General features: G+C 36.2%; 1 protein-coding gene across 4 annotated transcripts in view; it reads right to left on the reverse strand.

Annotated features, from left to right (window-relative positions):
• LOC150098208 (non-canonical pre-mRNAs endonuclease FASTKD5, mitochondrial-like) overlaps positions 1-23,028 on the reverse strand; it is a 120,975-nt gene that overhangs the window by 40,908 nt on the left and 57,039 nt on the right. The window contains exon 4 of one of the 4 annotated variants that reach the window (XM_090406302.1): positions 1,435-1,567. The exons of the other annotated variants lie outside the window; for them this stretch is intronic. Within the exon in view, the coding sequence (XP_090262428.1) occupies positions 1,545-1,567 (23 nt within the window). The 3' untranslated portion in view covers positions 1,435-1,544. Of the gene's footprint in view, positions 1-1,434; positions 1,568-23,028 lie in introns of those variants that run through there. 4 annotated transcript variants of the gene reach the window in all.

Below are 23,028 nucleotides of genomic sequence, written 5' to 3' on the forward strand. Positions count from 1 at the left end.
TGTTCCATAAAGTAATTAGCTAGAGTTGGGAAAAGGGGAGACCCCACTGCAGTTCCCTTTATCTGTTCGTATAGTTTGTTCTGGCAGCTAAAGTACCCTGAATTAATGACAAATGAAATAATTTTACAATGTCAGAAGAAAAGTCATTATGAAGTTAGTGAATCGTATCTGTCAAAAGGATATTTGTAAAGTGTGAGACTGCATCAAAACTTACATCTGTGGGTTGAAAGGAAAATCCTGAAATTTTATTCTTAAAATCAATTGAATTTTTTATGAAAGAAGCAGTTTCTTGTAAATGCAGGAAAAAGATTAGATAGGTATTTTGAAAGTTTATAAGTCAGATGCCCTATGCAGTTCGCAATAGGTCTTAATGGCACTTTTTTTTTCTTGGAACAAAAGCATGATAGCCTTTTTTACTGTTTCTTCATCCAAAGAATGAACTTCAGCCAAGAGGCTGTTAGTTTACTGATCTGTGATTGAGTTGGGTCTCTACATATTTATACAGAGCATACAATTACATGCTTCTGTACATATAATGATCTTGAAGTAGAAAATTAAGTTTTCTAAAATAATTGTCATGAACTACAACTGCATGATCTTTGTCAACCTTAGTAATAACTATGTTTATATTGCTTTCGAAGAAAATAAGGCTTGAAATTCTTTTCTAGAGAGATTTTTTCCAGGAGATATATGAATGGTTACAAAGGCCTATTTTTCATATAGTTTATGTCAATTTTGCCCCTCCAAAAATACTTGACGCCCCATGCTAATGCACGTCTTGCACTGTCTGTAGAGCCGGCCCTACCTATGTATATTATACATGAAGTCTATAATTGGAGTGGTGTTTGGAAGATGGCCTAAAATATTAATGACTGTTTTTGAAAAGTCAAACTGGTTATCAAGATGAATATATTTCTTATTCAATAAACACACTGAAACTTCTGATTTTTAATTAACAGAAGTTTCTGTTAATTAATTTTAATTAACAGAAAAAGTTTATTAGCTGAGTTTCAAAATCTTATAAATGGTATCAAATTTATCAACAGATAATATATTAGATAATTCAGTAATAATAGAATCAATATTACCATTGATACAAAATAAGTTTCTTTCCTTTAGATATGATTAATTAGCAACGAAAACCTAGCACATCTGTAAATGAAATGCAATTGAGGTGAATGAAAAACTTCTTTAATTTTTCAACAAGTTGAAATCAAATGAGCTTGCCTGCAATGTTTTAGAAAAATAATCTATGCATTTTGCACTCTTTAATAGATATTTTTTTACACAGATGTTAACTTAAAAACATGCTCTCCATAAATTATGGCTGTTATCTTAATCCACTTCAGGAAGAAATTACCAGAATTTGTATTCCATATGTTAAAGGACTTTCAGAAAAAAAAGCAAGACTACATCGAAAGATTGACTTACAAGTCTCTTTCCATTCAGTTTGCAAACTTAATACCATCCTTATCTCTCCTAAAGACAAATATCCTCCTCTTTCTTATCTTAGAATTTACAAATCTGGTTCAGCGAGCCATGCATTATCTACAAAACACAGGATTCACTGAAACAAAACCAAAGTGTTACACAAAAATTATTTTCTTCTAGAAAAACTGTACAAAGAAAGCTGTGAAGCACACATTCACAACCCAAACTTGAACAAAAAGGATTGTCTAAACCAGGAGTCTTCAACCTTTCAGACAGTGCGGGCTGCATTAAAAATTTCAATGAAGCCCGCCGGTCACTAATCTATACTGCAGTATTTAGAATTGTAGGATGCTTTCCAGATTCACAAGGAACGCTGTGCATTTGACACTTTACATAAAATCCTATAAAAATAAACAAACTCAGCTTTAAGAGCATAGGTAGGAGCAGTGGAAAGCTATAAGGGGCTCGCGGGAGCCCTGCATTAAATTATTCTCAAATTTGCGAGCCCCTTGTTCTTCTTGTTTTTTTTCAAAAAAAAAAAAAACATAATTTTTTGACTTAAATATAAAGAGCAATAAGCTTCATTTCGGTGATATAAACATTATTTAAATTAAGGGGATATTAAATCCCACATTGTTTCAAAACCGAATAAGAAACTCAAAGATTGGAATCAGATAGTTTACTATATTCGGCAAGAAACTCTCCGATTCCAATCTTTGAGTTTCTTATTCGGTTTTGAAACAATGTGGGATTTAATATCCCCTTAATTTAAATAATTTTTTGAAATATATTAAGTGACGAACTCATACGGTAACCTAACAAAAATTAGTCTATTCAGCAGTGTATAGATTATTTGGAATTATTGTTTCAACTCTTCTATAATGAGTGCGCTCAAGTTTGAAAATAAAATAAGCGCATGTGCTATCTTTACCCTTGTCCCTTCTGGTAGCCAATCAAATGTTCGTAAAACTGTCATCAATGGGTTGTTCCACTGGACATTAGTTCTGTGTTCATCACTACACTGATGTGTAACAATTGTTTGTATTTAAAATTCAAAAATAATAATAAATTTAAAAACTGTATATTCAGCAAATTTTATTTTTATGTAAAAGTATTTTTACCTGTGAAACATGAAAAGACAGTCAAATTTATTAAATTTTTTTGGGAAAGAAAAAATAATGAAAAGTGATTCTACTGAAGATGAAGTTGAAGATAATATGCACATTGATTCAATGAATATGCAAAAAGTTGGAGGAGAAAAAGAAAATCAATTACCTGATTGCTGGAGCGAGAAGCAAGCATTGTATTCCAAAATGCAATAGAAGTGGTTAGAAGTTAAAAATGGTAAATTAGGATGTCGTGTTTGCTCAAAATATAAAAACTTAAGTGTTGAAGGAGAAAAAAGTTGTCATCTATCAAAGGAATGGGTAGAAATGAAAATAGAACCAAATGGAAACACTACACTCAAGAACTGCATCTCTGTGTAAAAAGTTATCCAAACATAATGAATCATTTGCTCATAATAAAATCATAAAAATAAATGAAGAATGTAGCAAATCTATATTACCAAATTTAATTGACAAACTAAATGAAAAAGAAATATTGATAACTTCAAAAATGTTTAATTCTGTTTATAGTTTGGTGAAGAGAAACCGACCAATGTCTGATTTACCAGATTTAATCGAGCTGCAAATTAAAAATGGTACTGATCTAGGATTATCATTGCATTCTAGATTCTCAGGAATTAGAATAGTTGAATATAGTTCTAAACAAATAAAATTAGAAATATTCTCCAAAATAATAAAAAAAATTGCAAAATTTCTATAATTGCAGATAAATCGACAACATTATCGAAAATAAGTGTTTTAGTTATTCACATACAAGTTGAGCTTACTGAACCATGTATGATTTTTGTAGATCTTGTAGAACTAGAAAATATGTATGATTTTTGTATGATTTTTGAAGATCTTGTAGAACTAGAAAATACCACCATGGAATGTATACATGTTAGTATAATTGCTACATTAAATTCATATGGATTTTCTGATAACTATTTAAAAAATCGTCTCATTGCATTTTGTTCTGATGGAGCTAGTGTAATGTTAAGAAACAAATCAGATGTTGCAATGAAACTTTTACAAAAATTTCCCAACATTGTGATTTGGCAATGCGTAGCTCATCATTTACAATTAGCATTAGACGATTTGATAAAAAAACATTAAAGAACTAAATCATTTTGAAATATTTATGGATAAATTATATGCTTTTTATCATCAATCACCAAAAGATTAACAAGAATTAAATACGATTGCAAAAGGACTTGGTATTTAAATTTTAAAGATCGCCCGTGTGTTTGGACCACAATGGGTAAGCTTCCAGTTTATCAACAGCTCCTGCTGTGTGGAGAAATTACCCAGCTCTATGCAAGCATTTTGCATCGAACGATAAATATAAGGGCTTTTTAAACCAGGTTCTCAATTTGGAATTTTTAAAAGATCTAGCATTAATGATTGATATCCTATAGGAATTATCCTATCTGTCAGAAGCTCTACAAAGTCGTAATATAAGTATTATATGGGCTAACTTCTTAATCGTGCGAACAATTAATGCAATTAATGATTTTAAAAATTCTGTAGGTTCTTATGAATCTAAAATTGATACCATGTTAATATCAAAAGAATTTGAACGAATAGCAATTGAAAGCAAAATCAGATTCACAAACTACCGTGAGAAACATTACTAAAGTCTCTTATATTGTCTTTAAAAGATAGATTAATGCAGCAAAGTAATTTTAAACTTAAAAATGAAAATTATGAGGATTTGGAAGATGAAGAACTGAAAAGCATTTTAAATGTATGTTATCCTGAAACATGGAATATGGAAGAAGTTACGTGTCCATGGTTAGGAGAAAAGAGAATAAGATCTTTAAATTTTATTTTGAAATATGAAATTAAAATTAATAAGTTTAGAGATTTAGTGAAATGGCTTTGACTGGAAAGTTACAAAACGAAATTCCCAGCACGGTGAAAAAAGCCAAAGTGATTATGGCTACAATTGCAGTTTGTAGTGATGAAGCTGAATGAGCGTTTAGTGTGATGAATAATATCGTAATAATGAAGAGATCTTCTCTCACTATAAAACATATTTTTCGGCATTTTGTCATAAGTATTTCCTTAAAATAATTGTTTGTAAATATTAACCTGTAAAGGAGTGAGTTTTTTTTTTTTTTTTTTTTTTTTTTTAGGTAAATGTGCACTAGACAGCGAGAGTTATTTTTTTTTCATGTAAAATCGTCTCATCGTCTCGAAAGTGATTTTATTCTATAAAAATAGTATAGTTACTGTTACTACCATTTGACAATTAAGAATTCACTTTTGGTAATCACATATAAATAAATAGGACTATAAAATAATGCACCTTGATTGGTACCGTTGATTATCATTTGAAGTATAAAAACAAAAGAGAAATATGACGTATTTCAATATTACTGTGTTTAGATAATATTTATTAATTATTTATAGATTGTCTGTCATAAAAACTTCTATCACTTTGCGATAGAAGTTTTTATGACATGTGAAATATTGCTTTTTTTTTTGCTCAACGATGCAAGCCCTTTGTTAAAATTTCCATAGCTCACCAATGGGTAGGAGTCAGATTCATGATAAATAAATACAATGAATACTTGAAAAAATATAATTTAATGAAGAAAAACATTCATTTTTTTACAATGTCAATAGGAAACTTGGCAATGCTTTTCCTTAACCAGCTTGTCGATGTTGGTATCAATGTTGAAAGTCACTATACAGGGTATTCTCGAGATGTTGGTCCGTAATCTGAGTACTTGTCTTGGCCTTAACATGCTTCATTCTGGAGAAGAACTTGTATGTGCTTCCTAACAAAGCACACATCTTCAAAGCATGCCGGCAAAGATCAGGGAATGCGTCCTCAGAAATGTAGTCTTTGTAAAATGCAAGCAAGGGCACACTGAATAATTTTTCTCTCAAAGAAGAGTTATTTTGGAGTTCAAGCAGCTCCATTTATATTGAGCCTGGCATTTTGGCAGCATTAACACTGAATGGCATTGCATTGAAAAAAAATGTAAAGAAAACTGTTGGTTATGAAAATCACTAAATCTCTCTTCGAATTCAATTCGCAACATGGCTAGTTTTGTAACGTATTCATCAAGAGATGAACAGCTGGACTCAGCGAGAAGCTGAAAATGAGTTAAGTCTTTTTTTTTTTTTTGCGAGTTGTGCCTCCCGAAGTTTGAGCTTGGCCACAAAAACTTTGATGTGATCAAACAGTGTGCACCAGTTGATCTTTGGATTGTAGCCGTGTATTTAGGTCATTCATATGCAACGAGATGTCGGTCACAAAGCAAAGTCTGTCATCCACTTTGGATCATTGAATTCTGCAATCAGCTTCCCCTTGGTTTGCATGAACTGCTGTATTTCGCTCCTTGAGTCAAAGACTCTTTTAAGAACCTTCCCTCTGTTCAACAAATGCACATCACTATAATAAACCACATTGCCGTGATCCGCTTCGCACTCTTGGGTCAAAAACTTTTGGAATTGATGATTCTCTTGCCCTAATAATGTTGACGACAGTCACAATAACTTTCAATAGCAACAGTCACAATAACAGACAATAACTTTCATGATATTCTCAAATCCAACAGTTTTCGCACACAAATTCTCCTCGTGGATTAAACAGTGGTAATGGATGAAATCTTTTCCTTCTAGTTCTGGTCCTTTCCCACCACAGCAGGGGTACCATCAGTTAGCACACCCTCAAGGTTGGTTAAGCTGAGGTCGAAATGCTGGAGCGTTTTCTTGTCAGCTTCAAGAATATCAGTGCCATTCGTCGTTCCCTTTATAGGTGCGAGCGCTAGCAGTTCTTCTGTCACAGTGAATTGTTGATCAATGCCACGGACAAAGAGCCAGTTGTGCTGTATCCTTCACATCTGTGCTCTCATCTAAAGCAAGTGAATATGATGTAAATTTGGGCGACCATTTTTTTAAAGTTCCTTCAATGTTATTGGCAAGTTCTTCAATACGTCGTGCTACAGTTACCCCAGACAAACTCGGTTTTTTAAACACTTCCTTATTATTTGGGCACAGAATTTCCCCAGCAGCGATGAGACACTCTTTTGCAAACTCGCCGTCCGAGAAGGCTTTTGATTTTTTAGCAATTTTTTCAGCTATTACATAACTTACTTTTATGCATGCTTCGCTCTCTTCCCCTCTGCCTTTTAAATGTACCCTGCTGGCATTTTAAATCAATTTGGAGATGGTTCACTTTATTCACACGAAGCTGCCCTTGCAGGTGATCAAAATTGGATGCATGCTTTGTCTCATAGTGTCGATTTGTATCGAATTCTTTTGATACTGACACTGACTGATGACAAATTAAACACACTGGCTTGTCGATCGGCAGAAAAAAGTACAAATTAGTCCACTTCTCATTAAAAACCCGACAAGAATCACTTGATTTATGCTTTTTACCGTAGACGCCATAGTGATGGAAGGTGAATCCAAAATTGCCATGTAACTGTTATTATCCATGGAGAATATCTCACATTAATGAAAAAAGTCTGGCAATATAAAACCACAATAGATTATGGCTGACACAACAAACCTGTGTGTGCTTATACACAAATATCACACTGTTCACAACTGACTGACTATGGATGAGATACTCTTGTATTTATATGAAAATAACAAAGTATTGAGAACCTTCGAGATGTATCTGGAAGGCACTAGACACCGCACTCAAACGAACTACTGCTTCAGCCATCTCCCTGCAACATTAGTGCTATTTAAGTACCATTTGGCACTAGTAGATGGCTGAAGAAGCATGTCTATTTAATATTTATTTTTATAGGATTTTAGGTAACGTATCAAATGCACAGCATTTCTTGTGAATCTGGAAAGCATCTTACAATTCTAAATACTGCAGTATAACTTAGTGGCCCGCAGCTTCATTGAAATTATTTTTTATTTAATTGTATTTTAATGCTAAGTAGTTATTTTTTCAAAATGGCCAGCAGGTCATGGCAAAGAGCTCAGCGGGCGACAGGTGGCCTGCGGGCCATGCGTTGAAGACTCCTGGTCTAAACTTTCTCAATTTTAGGAAGTTATACTGACTCACCATCCATGTGGTCCTTAATTTGTAATTAATTTAATGTTTACGTTTAAAAATAATTTATTAACTAAATTATTTTACTGTAATTTATTTTCGATATCTATTAATGCTGATGGAGTGATTCTCCAGACGCTGATAAAGCAGATAATATCACACACTTTTCAAATGAATTTTTTTTGTGCGTGTGTTTTTCTATAATTGCATGAACAATGAATATGTAACTTAGCCAAAAATTTTACAAATAAAGATATTTAAATTAACATAAGCGATTTTGTTATTAATATGTTATGATGAATTCTTCAACCTATGTCTCGATTTTTAAAACAAAAAGGAATTCATACATTTTCTATATATTATTATTATTATACGGTATCTCCAGGAGTCTGGAGACCCAAACTATTATGCACACAAAAGCTCTCATACCTCTCCTTAAAATCATTCACTGTCAGGGAAGTCACAACTAATTCTGGCAATTCATTCGACTCATTGACCATTCTCCATGCAAAACATTTAGTCTACACACCCTTATTAATCAGACTTACACAACTCTCATAGATGACACCTAGTTCTCTATTTGCAATATACTGAAAATTATTCTTTACATCAATTTTATAAAATCCCTTTAATATAAGTTTCTGTAATGTCCCCCTCATTTCTGCATCAACTAACTTTGTAAACACCAACATCTTCAACCTATCCTCAGGGAGCATTTCAGAGACCTGTCACTTGTTTCTGAATCCTCTCTACCACCCTCCTGATCCCCAAAAAATCCAGGTAATCAAAGCTGTGCAGCATAGTCTAGATACAGCCAAATCATAGCCTTATAAAGAAGGATAATAACTTCCCTATCTTTACTTGTTAGCATGTTTTTAAACATCCAGGTAATCCTTTGAGCTATTTTACCAACTTTTGCAATATATCCTCTGAATTTCAACTCTTGTTTCACCATTCTCTCCAAAGTTTCTAGACTCACGAACTTCCTGCAATCCAATCTCATCAATAGCACACCTTACATTCTGCATCATTTTTTATCAATTATTGCTCTTCCCAACTTTGCATCATCAGCAAACAACTGAATATCTCAGCCTCCCCCCCACACACACACTTAAATCTTTCCCTATAGTACTAACTAGTACTTTCTCTGAGGTACTCCACTAGTCACCCTCACTCTCCTAGATTCCACTCCATGATATACTAATCTCTGGTATCTCTCTGTCAACCATCCCCCATTATTGCTACTAGCTTCATATACATTCCCATCTGCTCCAACTTTTGTAATAGTCTTCCATGTGGTATTGTGTCAAATGCCTTTGGAAAGTTCAGAAGTATCATAGTGTAGCAATTTCCTTTATCCAATTCTGCTATCATTTTTTGTAAAATGTGAAAAAATTGCTAAGACCCTTTACAAAGCCATGCTGCCCACTAGAGAGTATTGCATCCCTATCCACTCACTGTTCAATTTTACCTTTAACTAACTTTTCCAATACTTTAACAACCACTTCTGATAAATTAATTGGTTGGTAATTCTGGCAGATTGGCTAATATCTTTGGTTACTCATAAGTATTATTTTTCAGGAAATATAAGCGTATACTAAAATGTTATAAAAATTTTAACACTTCCCTATAATTCATCAATGTTACACTGCCATCATCCGAGACCACATAAACAGCAAAAACCAATCACATTCCTTAGACCTACCAGATCCTTCATCATCATCAAATTCCTGCTATGTACCCTCAAGGGGTGTACAGGATATGATAGTACCACATGAAAAAAAAAAAAATTACATCATTATTAATTTCCTATCTACAATTTTCCTCCAAATCAGTCTGTTACTTGTCAAGACTCCAACATTATCAGATCTTATATTTCTATCGTCTAAAGCACTTTGTACCTTATCAATCCACCTACATTTTGGTCTTCCTCTGGGTCGTTTTCCTGCAAACCTGGCAGAGAACACTTGTTTTGCTAATCTTTCCTCTCCCATTTTGTTCAAGTGACCATACCACCTGAGTGAGATTAGCTCTGCTAACGCATTCCTGGATGCTGACAATGTCAAGTTCTTTCCTAATATCCTCGTTTTCAATATGATATTGCCATTGATGCCATCTGTTCACGCCTATAATCTTTCTCAGGACTCTCATATCTGTGGTCTCTAGTCTTTGGTCAAGTGTTTTACTTCTGACCCAGCTCTCAGATCCATCAGTTAAAACTGGTTTGAACACTGTCTTGTACACAGCTAATTTAGTGTTACTACTAATTTCTCTCTTATTCCATATGAATTTATTCAATTGACTTCATACCACACCTGCTTTGCTGATTCTGTTGTCTATTTCTATATTTAATTTACCATCTTCAGTAAAAATCGTGCCTAAATGGCTGAAATGTTTTACTTGTTCCACAGGTTCTCCATTCACAACACAGTTGACATTTTCAATGATTCTGTCTATTTTCATTGTCTTTGTCTTTTTATTGCTGACCTTCATACCATATCTATTACAACAGCTATTCAATTTAGTCAGAGAATCTTGCAGACTTGTAGCGGATTTATTGAGAAGTATAACATCATCCGCATAAAGCAAAAAGCTGACATTAACATCTCCAATTTTGATATCATATTTAATACCACTTTCCTTCATAATGTGATCCATATAGATAATGAATAACAGAGGGGATAATGTACATCCCTGTCTCACACCAGATTTAACATTAAACCATCTTCCTGTACTTCCTTCAATTCTAACTGCTGACTTACAACTCAAATAAAGACTAAGTATTGCTTGATATAATGCCCCATTGACACCATATAACTGCAGCATATTGAATAGTTTCTCTCTTGGCACCTTGTCATATGCCTTTTCCAAATCGACAAAACTTAAATACAGATCTTTGTTATATTCCCATGCTTTCTCGACTATTTGTTGTAAAGCGAGGATCTGATCCTGACAGCCTCTATTTGGCCTGAATCCAGCTTGTTCTTCACCAAGCTTTTCTTCCACAATTTTTCTCAACCGTTTATCAAGTATGCTTGCATAGATCTTGCCAGGAACACTTAGTAGGGAAATACCTCTGTAATTCTCACATGCAGTTTTATTTCCCTTTTTATATATGGGTACTATGAGAGCTCTACTCCAATCATTGGTAATTCGTCCCTCTGTCCAGGCCTTCTGAACTATGCAGTGCAGCCACTGTACGACTCTCACACCACCATACTTCAGCATTTCTGGTCAAATATCATCAACTCCTGCTGCCTTTCCACATTTCAAGCCTTTGATGGCTTTTTCTACTTCAAGTATGGATATGTATTCCTGACTGCATGCCTGGTCAGTGTTTTTTACCACTGTGCTGTCATCACTGCTTGTTTCATTTAGTAGTTTTTCAAAGTAATTATCCCATACTTCAAGGATATCTTTTTCTCCCGTTTTCATGTCACCTTTATCATCTCTAATTCCTTTACAGCACTCTTTTCTCCATTCCTAAGCTTCTTCAACAACCTCCAGATTATTTTGACACCTTCTTGATATTTATTTTCTATATTCTTGCAGAAGTCCTCTTGTTTAGCTAGTTTTACTCAGTGTTTAGCATTCTTGCATTTGTCTCTATATTCTCTAAAAGCACAAGCTGACTTATTTGACAGGAACTTTTGATATGCTTTTTTCTTTTCCTTCACTGCCTCTTTAACTTCCTGTGTCCACCAGGGATTCTGATTTTTTTATCCTTACAGACAACCTCGCCACATGCCTCTCTGGCAGAATCAATCAATGTTTTCTTCAGAGTTTGCCACTAAATCTCCAAGGTTTGATTCCTGTTCTCAAACGCTTTCATTTTTTTTCAATAATCTTTGTGTATTTTAGTCTACAGTTCACATCTGAGAGCTGCTCAACTTTTATTCAATTTAAAACTTTCTTACATGTGTATATATTATTTCTGGGAAAACTCCCATGTTACTCCTCTTTATAAACTATTATAATTACAGCTATTTTGCCTGCTTCAGTTTAGGAGTACCCCCTAAAAACCGCAAAAAACCGCCAAAACACCCAAGTACCAAAACGAACTTCCCTACACAAAATATTATCAAACTACCATACACCCAAAACACATACAAAGCCTATAAATACATCTTCAAACATACTGACTACAAACTGGTATTCACCACAAGCCAAAAACTGGCAAACCTCCTAAAATCCACCAAACCTCACACACAAAAAGAAATATTTGAACAGCACAATGTAGTCTATAAATTTCCCTGCCAAAAAGACTGTGACATCACCTACACAGTTCCACCATCAGGTCTTTATGGGCAAGACTACAAGAACACTTCCGTGACTGTAACATCCCCATTCCAGAACATTTAAACACTAAAAAACGCAACATCAAAAAGAAAAATCGTATACAAAACACAGGAAAAACGGAAATAGCTGTTCACGCCCTTGAACAAAAACACACCCCGCAGATAGACAAGGCCATCATAATAGACAGACAAGACAATGAAACAATGCTCAGAATATCGGAAACAATAGCTATAAAGTGTGACGCGAACTCTATCAACGTACACAGGCCCTACATAATCTCTGAGGTTTGGAAGCTTCACAACATAAAATTGAGGTCACAACCCCGACCAATAGGAGACAACACAAACACCTCTAAAGCAGAAGCACTCACCCGACCTGACATAGCTTCCACTTTCCCAATGTGTTCAGATGACGACCACGAATAGTCGAAACGGTCCACACCCCGTCAACCACCTTTCCCCTTCCCCCTCCCTATTTTAAAAAAATTAACCCTTTCACTTTTTCCCCACCCTATATAAAAGTATATGTTTATATATATTACGAAAAAAACCCGGGTTTTTCTAACTTATTCTACCAAACTGACTACCCCCCCCCACACACACACTCTGCAGTTTTCGACATCGCAGACTGAGGAAAAGCCACAACACCCAGAAAAAGGTATGTGCAATTTTCTATTCCTTAAGCTACATATAGTACATCTCCACTCATAATGCCCTAAGAATCCATGAGTAAATAGCCAATGACATCTAAACAGGGGTACTCCTAAACTGAAGCAGGCAAAATAGCTGTAATTATAATAATTTCTTACATGTTATTCTTTTCAATGTGAAATTCAATTTTATCTTGCTCAAGACTAGATAGTGATCACTTCCAATTTCAAATCCTCTGTACACTCTGGTGTCCTGCACCAGGGAGAAAACATCACTATCAACAATAACATAGTCAATGAGACTTTTCTTATTCCTAGCCTCTTCTCTCCATGTGAATTTGTGCACATTTTTATGTTGGAACATGGTGTTAGTAATAACCAGTCCATGTCATGAGCAGAAATCCAACAGGTATTTGCCATTATTATTAGCTTTGCTCTTTTCTCCAAATTTTCCCAAAATATTTTTGTATGTCTCACAATCATTTCCTACTCTGCTATTTAGATCCCCAACAAGGACCAAGTTTTCATTTTTCATTGTGTCAGTTGCTTTTTCTAAAGCGTCAAAAAATTCCTCCACTTCTACCTTAGTAGAACCTTCTGTGGGACCATAGGCACAAATAAGCCTCATTGTCCAGTTCCCCATTCTCATATTTGCCCACATTACTCTACTTGAGACTGACTTCCATTCAAGAAGATTAGCCTCGTATTTTGTGTTGAATACTATGGCTACTCCTTCTTTTCCTAGATTGTCATTGCCTGCATATAACATTTTGTATTTATTGCTCAGAAAGATCTCACCAGTTTTGGTCTTTTTTGTTTCAGTCACCCCTATTATGTCGATCTGGTACTTATCTAATTCCTCAGCCAGCTCCATTTCTTTGCCATTCAGGCTTCTTACGTTGATAGTACCGATCTTTAACTCTGGTAATGTTGAGTTGGGGTTTGTTTTCAGATTTGTTCCAGTAGCTGACTTTTCGCTGTTTGCCCTGGTTCCCTGGCGAAAACAACGGGGGTCTTGTTTAACCGGGCGACGCCCCAGCCGGCATGAAATTTTGTTATGTTGTACCATAATTTTTTATTTTGGTTTAATCAATAAGAATACAATTTGGTCGGCTAAATCCCAAATTGCCAGCCCATCCTTGTTCGTTCAGTATCCAAGTAGATACCCAACAGGGTGCACCACGAGAAGGTGAGGATTGGACATTAGGTCAGAAGCCCTGGTCGGTTCTCTGCATTCCTATTAAGGCTATGTGGAGGTCTCCTCTCAGTTATACAGCTTTGACCCTTAAGCACCCCTTACGTACCCTTAAGTACCAGATCCTTTGCAGTTGCAAACTGTCCTACTACTATGGCCAAACAGGCAGGACAGCCAATATCAGAATTTCTGAACACAAGGACTACATCAGGTTCCACCAATTCAGCCACTCAGAACTTGCTGACCATGCTTTGGACATCATCACAGGATATGCTGGAAGAAGACCATTCTATTAACCACAGCAAATACAAATATGAAAGGCTATTCCTTGAATCTACTTCAGCCCTGTAAAACTTTCCAAACATCAACAAATTTGCTGAGGTATGACAATGATGAGTTGAGACCGAGTGCCAGAATCATGAATAATATGCTAGCAGAGTATTTGAGGAGAAGGGAATACAGTTTGTGGATGTATAGCATGTATTTGAGGGAAGAATGGAATTATATAGACATGATGGATTGCATTTGAATGGCCCTAGAGTTAGCAAACTGGAGAAAATGTTGGAAGATGAAATTGCAGTATGATGCAAGCAAGAGATCAGAAGTAAAAGATTAATTGAAAGATCAGAAGACAGAAGTGCTTAGCATTGGAAACCATAGTAGTCGGAAAGATGAAGAAAGACCAGGAATGCAAGAGGAAAAGGGAAATGGTGGGGGGAGAGACTGGGTGGATAGGCAGACATGGCATAGGGAGAGTGGATGTTGGAAGTAGTAGTGAATGTATGTATGTATGCATGCATGTATGGGGATGATCAACATGGAAATGGAATAGATCGGGATGTGGGAGGGGAAGTAGAGACTGAGCGGATATATGTGGTAAGTATGATAAAGGTGACTGGGCAGGTGTGGTAGAGAAATCACAACTAACAAGTGACTTCAGTAGCACTTATAGACCAAAAAGCGAACTGTGGTGTTTATTTACAAATTCCAAACGTATCAGAAATAAGAGATGAAATGATTTCACTGATTGTGTTTATTCTACCCCAAAATCATTGGAATAAGAGAAACGTGGTTGAATGAAAATGATATCCTAATGTGAACAGAAATGGAAGAATGCAGTATTTGTTGTGAGGATAGAAAGGACAAGAAGGGAGGGGGAGTACTGCTGATGATAGCAAGGGAATTATGTCCACGTAAGGTAGACATGAAAGAAGGAAAGAGTGGCAATGGTTGTGAGGCAGTGTGGTGTGAGGTTGACAGAAAGATATTTAGTTGCATGTTGCTATAAGCCAGAAAAATTGGAGGGTGGTGTTGAAGAAATATATAAAAAATTGGGTTAGTGAATAAAAGAAGGATGATTATTATGGTCAATTTCAATTATGGCAGTATAGATAGGAATGAGCATTTGGGAATAAGGAAAATGAATCTGAGTTTTGGAGAGACAACTATCTCAGACAGCATGTAAATGAGGACATGTGAGGATCAAGAATCTTGGATCTGATCATTTCATCAGAGGATGTAATTGTGAATTTGGGTTCGAAATTGCCTCCAGTTAGTGAGTGTGATCATGAAATGATCACCTGGATTGTGGCTAGCCATATGCAGACTTGTGCGAGGAAAGGATATATATGGAAATACAAGGCTTGTGATTATGAGAGCTTAGGAGAGAACTTGGAGCTATAGCATGGAATAAGGAGCTGAGTGGTAAGGAAATAAATACTGCTTTGGAAGTGACAAAGAATTACACAGCAGCATCAATGTGTGAATGTATTCGGAAGGTCAATAAGGTAAGTGTAAAATGGATAAATGAGTAGATTAAGCATAAAATCAGGAAGAAGACACTTTGGAAGCAGTACAAGATAAATAATGGTAATAATCAGTTACATGAAGAGTATAAAGAGAAGACCAGGAGAGTAACTCAGTAAGTACAACAGAGGTGATTAGATAAGTTTTATCTAATCACCTCTGTAGATATCGTTGATCATATTATCTAGACAGGACCATAGGTGAGCATCTGTGCTATTAGAGTGCAGTGTAAATCAAGACACAAAGAATAAACTTAGTTCAGAGTATACACCTTGAGAATTGTATTCTCTCACGTAACATAGCTAAGATGTTTTCCGATAGATCAAAACAGCCATATCGAGAAATTTAACGATTTATATGAAAATCGAGAACTACTCTAACAGATAAGGTACTTTTTAACTTTTCAGATCACAACTTGACACCTGCAAAAGTTAGCAACTTAAAAAAGGGTTCAATTTTGCAATCACACCAGAACACATTCCTAAAATAGATATTATGTGTAAAGTAGAAAAGGCCCTTTACTCTCTATCAGAACCTGTTGCAAATGACATTAGATTAAAAACTGCAATTCTTGTCCTCCTAAAAAGAATATCAGCTCCTAAGAAAAAAGAGTACTGTCTAATTTAAAGAAGAATAAAGATATTATAGTATAATGAAGATCGTATTATCTTCAATATGACGGATTATATGTCTCTAAAATTTCAATTTTACTCTCTGATACCTCTACTTACTGTCAATTAGATTCTGACCCTACTTGGATGAACATGTAGAAACCAACAACCTTTTACACAACATGACTACAAGGCCCATGGATCTTAATCAAAAATTGAAATCCATGCATCTGTTAATTCCACATTTATATGGATCGCCAAAAGTATACAAGACCAATATTCCTCTTTGACCGAGTCATAGATATACCATCTATGAATCGGTCAAAGAGGAATATTATCAAAACATCTTGCTCATCTTCTAAAGGAGGACATAAGATACACGAGTTCCGATAGGCAGCGCCTATGAACATGTTTCATTAAACTTGTGCTCTCTCCCAAATTTTATCGTAATTTCAAGTATCTTTTTTGTGCAAAATAACCAGTAAATGGAATAAATGGAAAACAGAGGGTACAAAGGAGCCAATTATTTCTACACAACTTGTAAATACCCATAGTCCTTCATATCAGTTATTTTTACAATTAAAAAAACAGCCACATGAAAGTGCCTGTTATGCCTACTGTGTGAAGTAAAGATGGTGGCAACAAAGGCCAACAATGAAAGATTACTTCGAGTCCCGTCAGCATAGCACAGCCAATAGCCAACAAACCAAAGACAATACCAAGTGCAGCACTTGTGAATCTGAAGTTATCGAAAGGAAAAAAGGTATATCGTGCAATTTTTGTTGCAACTGGCTACATACTTCCTGCACGAAAATAGATGAATCGGCGTTCAAGCTTTTTATCGAACTGAACCAGTCTTTTTTTCTGTTCGATGTGCCTTCCTTCTGTTAAATAGCTGCTGAACCTAGGCAAATAAATTTAAAATCTCGAACAACACCTTAATAACACAATCGATACTTTCTCGTCCAAAATCTGAAAGTTGGAAACAAAGCTCGAGATACTCGACAACCAGCAGCCAATCGCAAGTAGTGTGTGTGTGTGTGTGCACATATATCCGCTTTGACATAGCCTCCCAGAGAGCACCTAACCTAGAATCGCCCAACTTTGACCTTCTTTGGTTAAAAATATCCCTCCCCCACTCAGTGAAATTCATCTGCTGTCTGTATCACTCTCCTAATACCACCAACCACTCCGAGCTCTTTAATTTCCTCTCCTCAAAAGTTAATTTCCTTCAATCCCACTCTCCTAATAGTGAAATAATCCTCCTAGGTAATTTTAATGTCCATAACACCAACTGGCTTTACTCTTCCAGCTGTACAGATCCTGCAGGCAGAAACGCTGAAATATTTACCATCACCAACGACCTTACACAAATTGTATACAAGCCGACCAGAATACCAGATATCCCAAATCACTCTCCAAACACCCTATATCTCTTCCTTACCAATGACCCTTCCAAATATACAGTGAATGTAGTGAGCCTCCTGGGTAATTCTGACCACTCTGCTCATCTCCTGCCCCATGCAACAATGCGTACGCAGACTACTATGCTTCATTCTCATGGTTAGACTATTGTTTGCAGTCTTCCAATCCAAACATATGCACCAAACATATCACCAAAGTAATCCTCACTGGCATGAAAACATACATTCCCTACACTTCTCTGAACTGCCATCTCCTATCCAAACCCTGGTTCTACAAAAGATGTGCCAAGGCTGTAAAAATGAAAAATCAGGCATACCACAACTGGCTCAAATTAAGAACTCCATCCTCCTTCAGTATAGATGCAAAAAAATTATCATTGATAATTTTTTTGCATCTATACTGAAGCCCAAAACAGATGCAAAAAAAATTATCAATGATTCCAAAACAGAATTTGAATTGGCAAATAGTAGGAACCTTGCAGCCTGTCCTGTCCTAGCAGCAGCCATGCCTTTTGGTCTCTTGCCAAAGCAACTGGTCGCAACTTTTGTCCTACACTACTCCCACCCCTATCATACCCAGATGGCTCATTTGCAAACATCACCCACAGAAAAAGCTAATCTCCTGGCTCACACTTTGCCTCCAATGTACTCATAACTCACAATGGCAAATGCCCCCCCCCCAGTCATTCCAACTGACCAACATACAATGCCCCCTATATCCTTTTGCCAGAAAGAGATCATAAACCTGTTGCCAAAATTAGACACAAAAAAAAAAAAAAAAAAAGCTACTGGCCCTGATGGTATTCCTCCAATTGTCCTGAAGGTCTGCATAGCAGAACTTCTATCCTATCCTATGCTGTCTGTATACACACACTCCTACTCCACTGGTATATATCCCAAAGCCTGGAAATTGGCCTATATTCAACCCATTCCCAAAAAGGGTGACAAATCGCTGCAATCTAACTATTGCCCTATCTCATTCACCTCAATCCTATCTAAAGTGATGGAGAAAACCATCAATTCTCAACTCCTACTCTGCCTTGAAGGTACCCACCCAGTTATTAAGCGACCACCAGTAGGGAATTCTGTCGATGCCGATCAACAGGTGACCTGCTCTAATATATCATCCATCTCTGGACATATGCCATGGAAAAATTTGGCAAATCCCAAGTAGTTGCACTTGATATCTCTAAAGCCTTTGATCGGATCTGGCACAAAAGCTTATTAAGCAAACTTCCATCATTTGGACTGTCTCAGGATTTCTGCAGATGGATTGTCTGGATGCACACTATGCATAATGGTAGATAGCTCCATATCTTTCCACCATCCAACTAATGTTGGGGTCCCACAAGGTTCAGTTCTCTCACCGACCTTCTTCCTTCTGTACGTCAATGACCTACTTCAGTTCACCTCCAACCCAATACAGATGACAGCACATTGCACTTCTCCCTTTCATTCGATAAACCTTACCCTACACAACTTACTTCAACCCACAGAACATCAAGCACAACTACCCTTTGGACCTCCAAGGCATCCTCATCAGATAACCTCGTCAACTTCAATGCTAGTAAAACCCAGTTCTGTCTTATTTCCCACAAAAAAGAAACATTTCCTCCCCAGTATTATTTTTGATACCACTCAAATTCCCAGACAAGATGAAATTTCTCTTCTAGGAATTACCATGACATCAGACCTCTCCTGGCCTGATGTCATGGTAATCATCACAATCACGCCTCTCATCACAACCATTGCATCCTCAGCTTCCAAAAAAGTAGGCTTTCTCTTTCACTCAAGATGTTACTTCACTTCAAAACAGCTGTTAACCTTATACAAATCACAAAACTGCCCAGTTATCAAATACTGTTCTCACAGTTGGAGTGGGGCTCCTAAAAGCTCCCTCAAAATGCGTGACTCAATACAGAGAAGAGCAATTAGACTGTTAAATGATCCATCTCTTACTAACTCATTGCACCCACTTTCACATAGACGTTTAGTCTCTGCAGTTTGTATATTCTACAAATACTTTCATGGAAAATGCTCATCTGAAACAGCATCAATAATCCTCCCCCCACTCTGTACTAAACCCATTGGAACACATACAGCCATCTCCAAGCATCCCTTCACAGTACACCTTAAAACCCACAGAACAAGTTTCTTTTCCTCCTCCTCCATCCCTGCTACTGCTGTACTGTGGAACAGTCTTCCCCCTGATGCATTTCCAAAAGAATACAATATACCGGCTTTTAAGTTGAATGTCAACAAGTTTCTCCTTTCCCATCCCACGAACAATATAACTAAAGTACTATAGGTTGACCAGCCAACCTCTCGTATATGGATCCAACATAAAAAACATGGATGCCTATATCAATAATATGCAACACTTTGTAGAAAAACTAGGAGAAATTTCAATTTCAAAAACAGACATTTTGGATAGCCTGGCTGTTATTATTATTTACAAATGTTCCTGTGAATGAAATTATGATACTTAAAGATAATCTGTTCCCTCAAGACATCTCTCAACTCTATAGACACTGTCTCAACTCAACTCAAATTTTTTCCGATGGAATGGAAAACTCTATAAACAACTTTCAGGCTTTACAACGGGCAGACTTATGTTTCCTTGTGCAGACTTATTCATGGAAAAGTTCGAAAATGATGTCTTGTTATCTATAAATCCTAAAACATCAATTTGGTGGAGATATGTAACATATTCATAATATGTCACTACGTATTACACAGTGTAGCTGAGTCATGTTTTTGTAACCAAGAATTCAAAAAAAACTTGAGAATGAAGGAAAATTACCTTTTCTAGACATTTTAATTATGAAACAAGTAGATGAAGGTGGGGTGCTTAAGGGTAAAAAGCTGTATAACTGAGAGGAGACCTCCACATAGCCTTTAAAGGAATGCGGAGAACCGACCAGGACTTCTGACCTAATGTCCAATCCTCACCTTCTTGTGGTGTACCCTGTTGGGTATCTACTTGGATACTAAACGAACGAGGATGGGCTGGCAATTTGGGATTTAGCCAACCAAATTGTATTCTTATTGGTTAAACCAAAATAAAAAATGATGGTACAACATGACAAAATGTCATGCGGCCTGGGGCATCGCCCGGTTAAACAAGGCCCCCGTTGTTTTCGCCAGGGAACCAGAGCAAACAGCGAAAAGTCAGCTACTGGAACAAATCTGAAAACACACCCCAACTCAACATCACCAGATTTAAAAATCGGTACTATCAGTGTAAGAAGCCTGAATGGCAGAGAAATGGAGCTAGCTGAGGAATTAGATAAGTACCAGATCAACGTAATAGGGGTGACTGAAACAAAAAAGACCAAAACTGGTGAGATCTTTCTGAGCAATAAATACAAAATGTTATATGCAGGCAATGACAATCAAGGAAAAGAAGGAGTAGCCATAGTATTCAACACAAAATATGAGGCTAATCTTCTTGAATGGCAGTCAGTCTCAAGTAGAGTAATGTGGGCAAATATGAGAATGGGGAACTGGACAATGAGACTTATTTGTGCCTATGGTCCCACAGAAGGTTCTACTAAGGTAGAAGTGGAGGAATTTTTTGAGGCTTTAGAAAAAGCAACTGACACAATGAAAAATGAAAACTTGGTCCTTGTTGGGGATCTAAATAGCAGAGTAGGAAATGATTGTGAGACATACAAAAATATTTTGGGAAAATTTGGAGAAAAGAGCAAAGCTAATAATAATGGCAAATACCTGTTGGATTTCTGCTCAGGACATGGACTGGTTATTACTAACACCATGTTCCAACATAAAAATGTGCACAAATTCAAATGGAGAGAAGAGGCGAGGAATAAGAAAAGTCTCATTGACTATGTTATTGTTGATAGTGATGTTTTCTCCCTGGTGCAGGACACCAGAGTGTACAGAGGATTTGAAATTGGAAGTGATCACTGTCTAGTCTTGAGCAAGATAAAATTGAATTTCATATTGAAAAGAATAACATGTAAGAAAGTTTTAAAGTGAATAAAAGTTGAGCAGCTCTCAGATGTGAACTGTAGACTAAAATACACAAAGATTATTGAAAAAAAATGAAAGAGTTTGAGAACAGGAATCAAACCTTGGAGATTCAGTGGCAAACTCTGAAGAAAACATTGATTGATTCTGCCAGAGAGGCATGTGGCGAGGTTGTCTGAAAGGATAAAAAAAACAGAACTCCCTGGTGGACACAGGAAGTTAAAGAGGCAGTGAAGGAAAAGAAAAAAGCATATCAAAAGTTCCTGTCAAATAAGTCAGCTTGTGCTTTTAGAGAATATAGAGACAAATGCAAGAATGCTAAACACTGTGTAAAACTAGCTAAACAAAAGTCATGGGAGGACTTTGGCAAGATTATAGAAAATAAATATCAAGAAGGTGACAAAATATTCTGGAGGTTGTTGAAGAAGCTTAGGAATGGAGGAAAGAGTGCTGTAAAAGGAGTTAGAGGTGATAAAGGTGACATGAAAACGGGAGAAAACGATATCCTTGAAGTATGGAGTAATTACTTTGAAAAACTGCTAAATGAAACAAGCAGTGATGACAGCACAGTGGTAAAAAACACTGACCAGGCATGCAGTCAGGAATACATATCCATACTAGAAGTAAAAAAAGCCATCAAAGGCTTGAAATGTGGAAAGACAGCAGGAGTAGATGATATTCGAACAGAAATGCTGAAGTATGGTGGTATAAGAGTCTTACAGTGGCTGCACTGCATAATTCAGAAAGCTTGGACAGAGGGACAAATTCCTGATGATTGGAGTAGAGCTCTCATAGTACCCAGATATAAAAAGGGAAATAAAACTGCATTAGAGAATTACAGAGGTATTTCCCTACTGAGTGTTCCTGGCAAGATCTATGCAAGTATACTTGAGAAACGGTTGAGAAGAATTGTGGAAGAAAAGCTTGGTGAAGAACAAGCTGGATTCAGGCCAAATAGAGGCTGTCAGGATCAGATCTTCACTTTACGACAAAAAGTTGAGAAAGCATGGGAATATAACAAAGATCTGTATTTAAGTTTTGTCGATTTGGAAAAGGCATAAGACAAGGTGCCAAGAGAGAAGCTATTCAATATGCTGCAGTTATATGGTGTCAATGGGACATTATATCAAGCAATACTTAGTCTTTATTTGAGTTGTAAGTCAGCAGTTAGAATTGAAGGAACTACAGGAAGATGGTTTAATGTTAAATCTGGTGTGAGACAAGGATGTATATTATCCCCTCTGTTATTCATTATCTATATGGATCACATTATGAAGGAAAGTGGTATTAAACATGATATCAAAATTGGAGATGTTAATGTTCAGCTCTTTGCTTTATGTGGATGATGTTACACTTATAAATAAATCTGCTACAAGTCTGCAAGATTCTCTGACTAAATTGAATAATTGTTGTAATAGATATGGTATGAAGGACAGCAATAAAAAGACAAAGACAATGAAAATAGGCAGAATCATTGAAAAT

Source organism: Typopeltis vanoorti, chromosome 16 (genome assembly GCF_054136105.1).
Source record: "Typopeltis vanoorti isolate ZY-2024b chromosome 16, IOZ_Tvanoo_1.0, whole genome shotgun sequence".
Taxonomy (NCBI): Eukaryota; Metazoa; Arthropoda; class Arachnida; order Uropygi; family Thelyphonidae; genus Typopeltis; species Typopeltis vanoorti.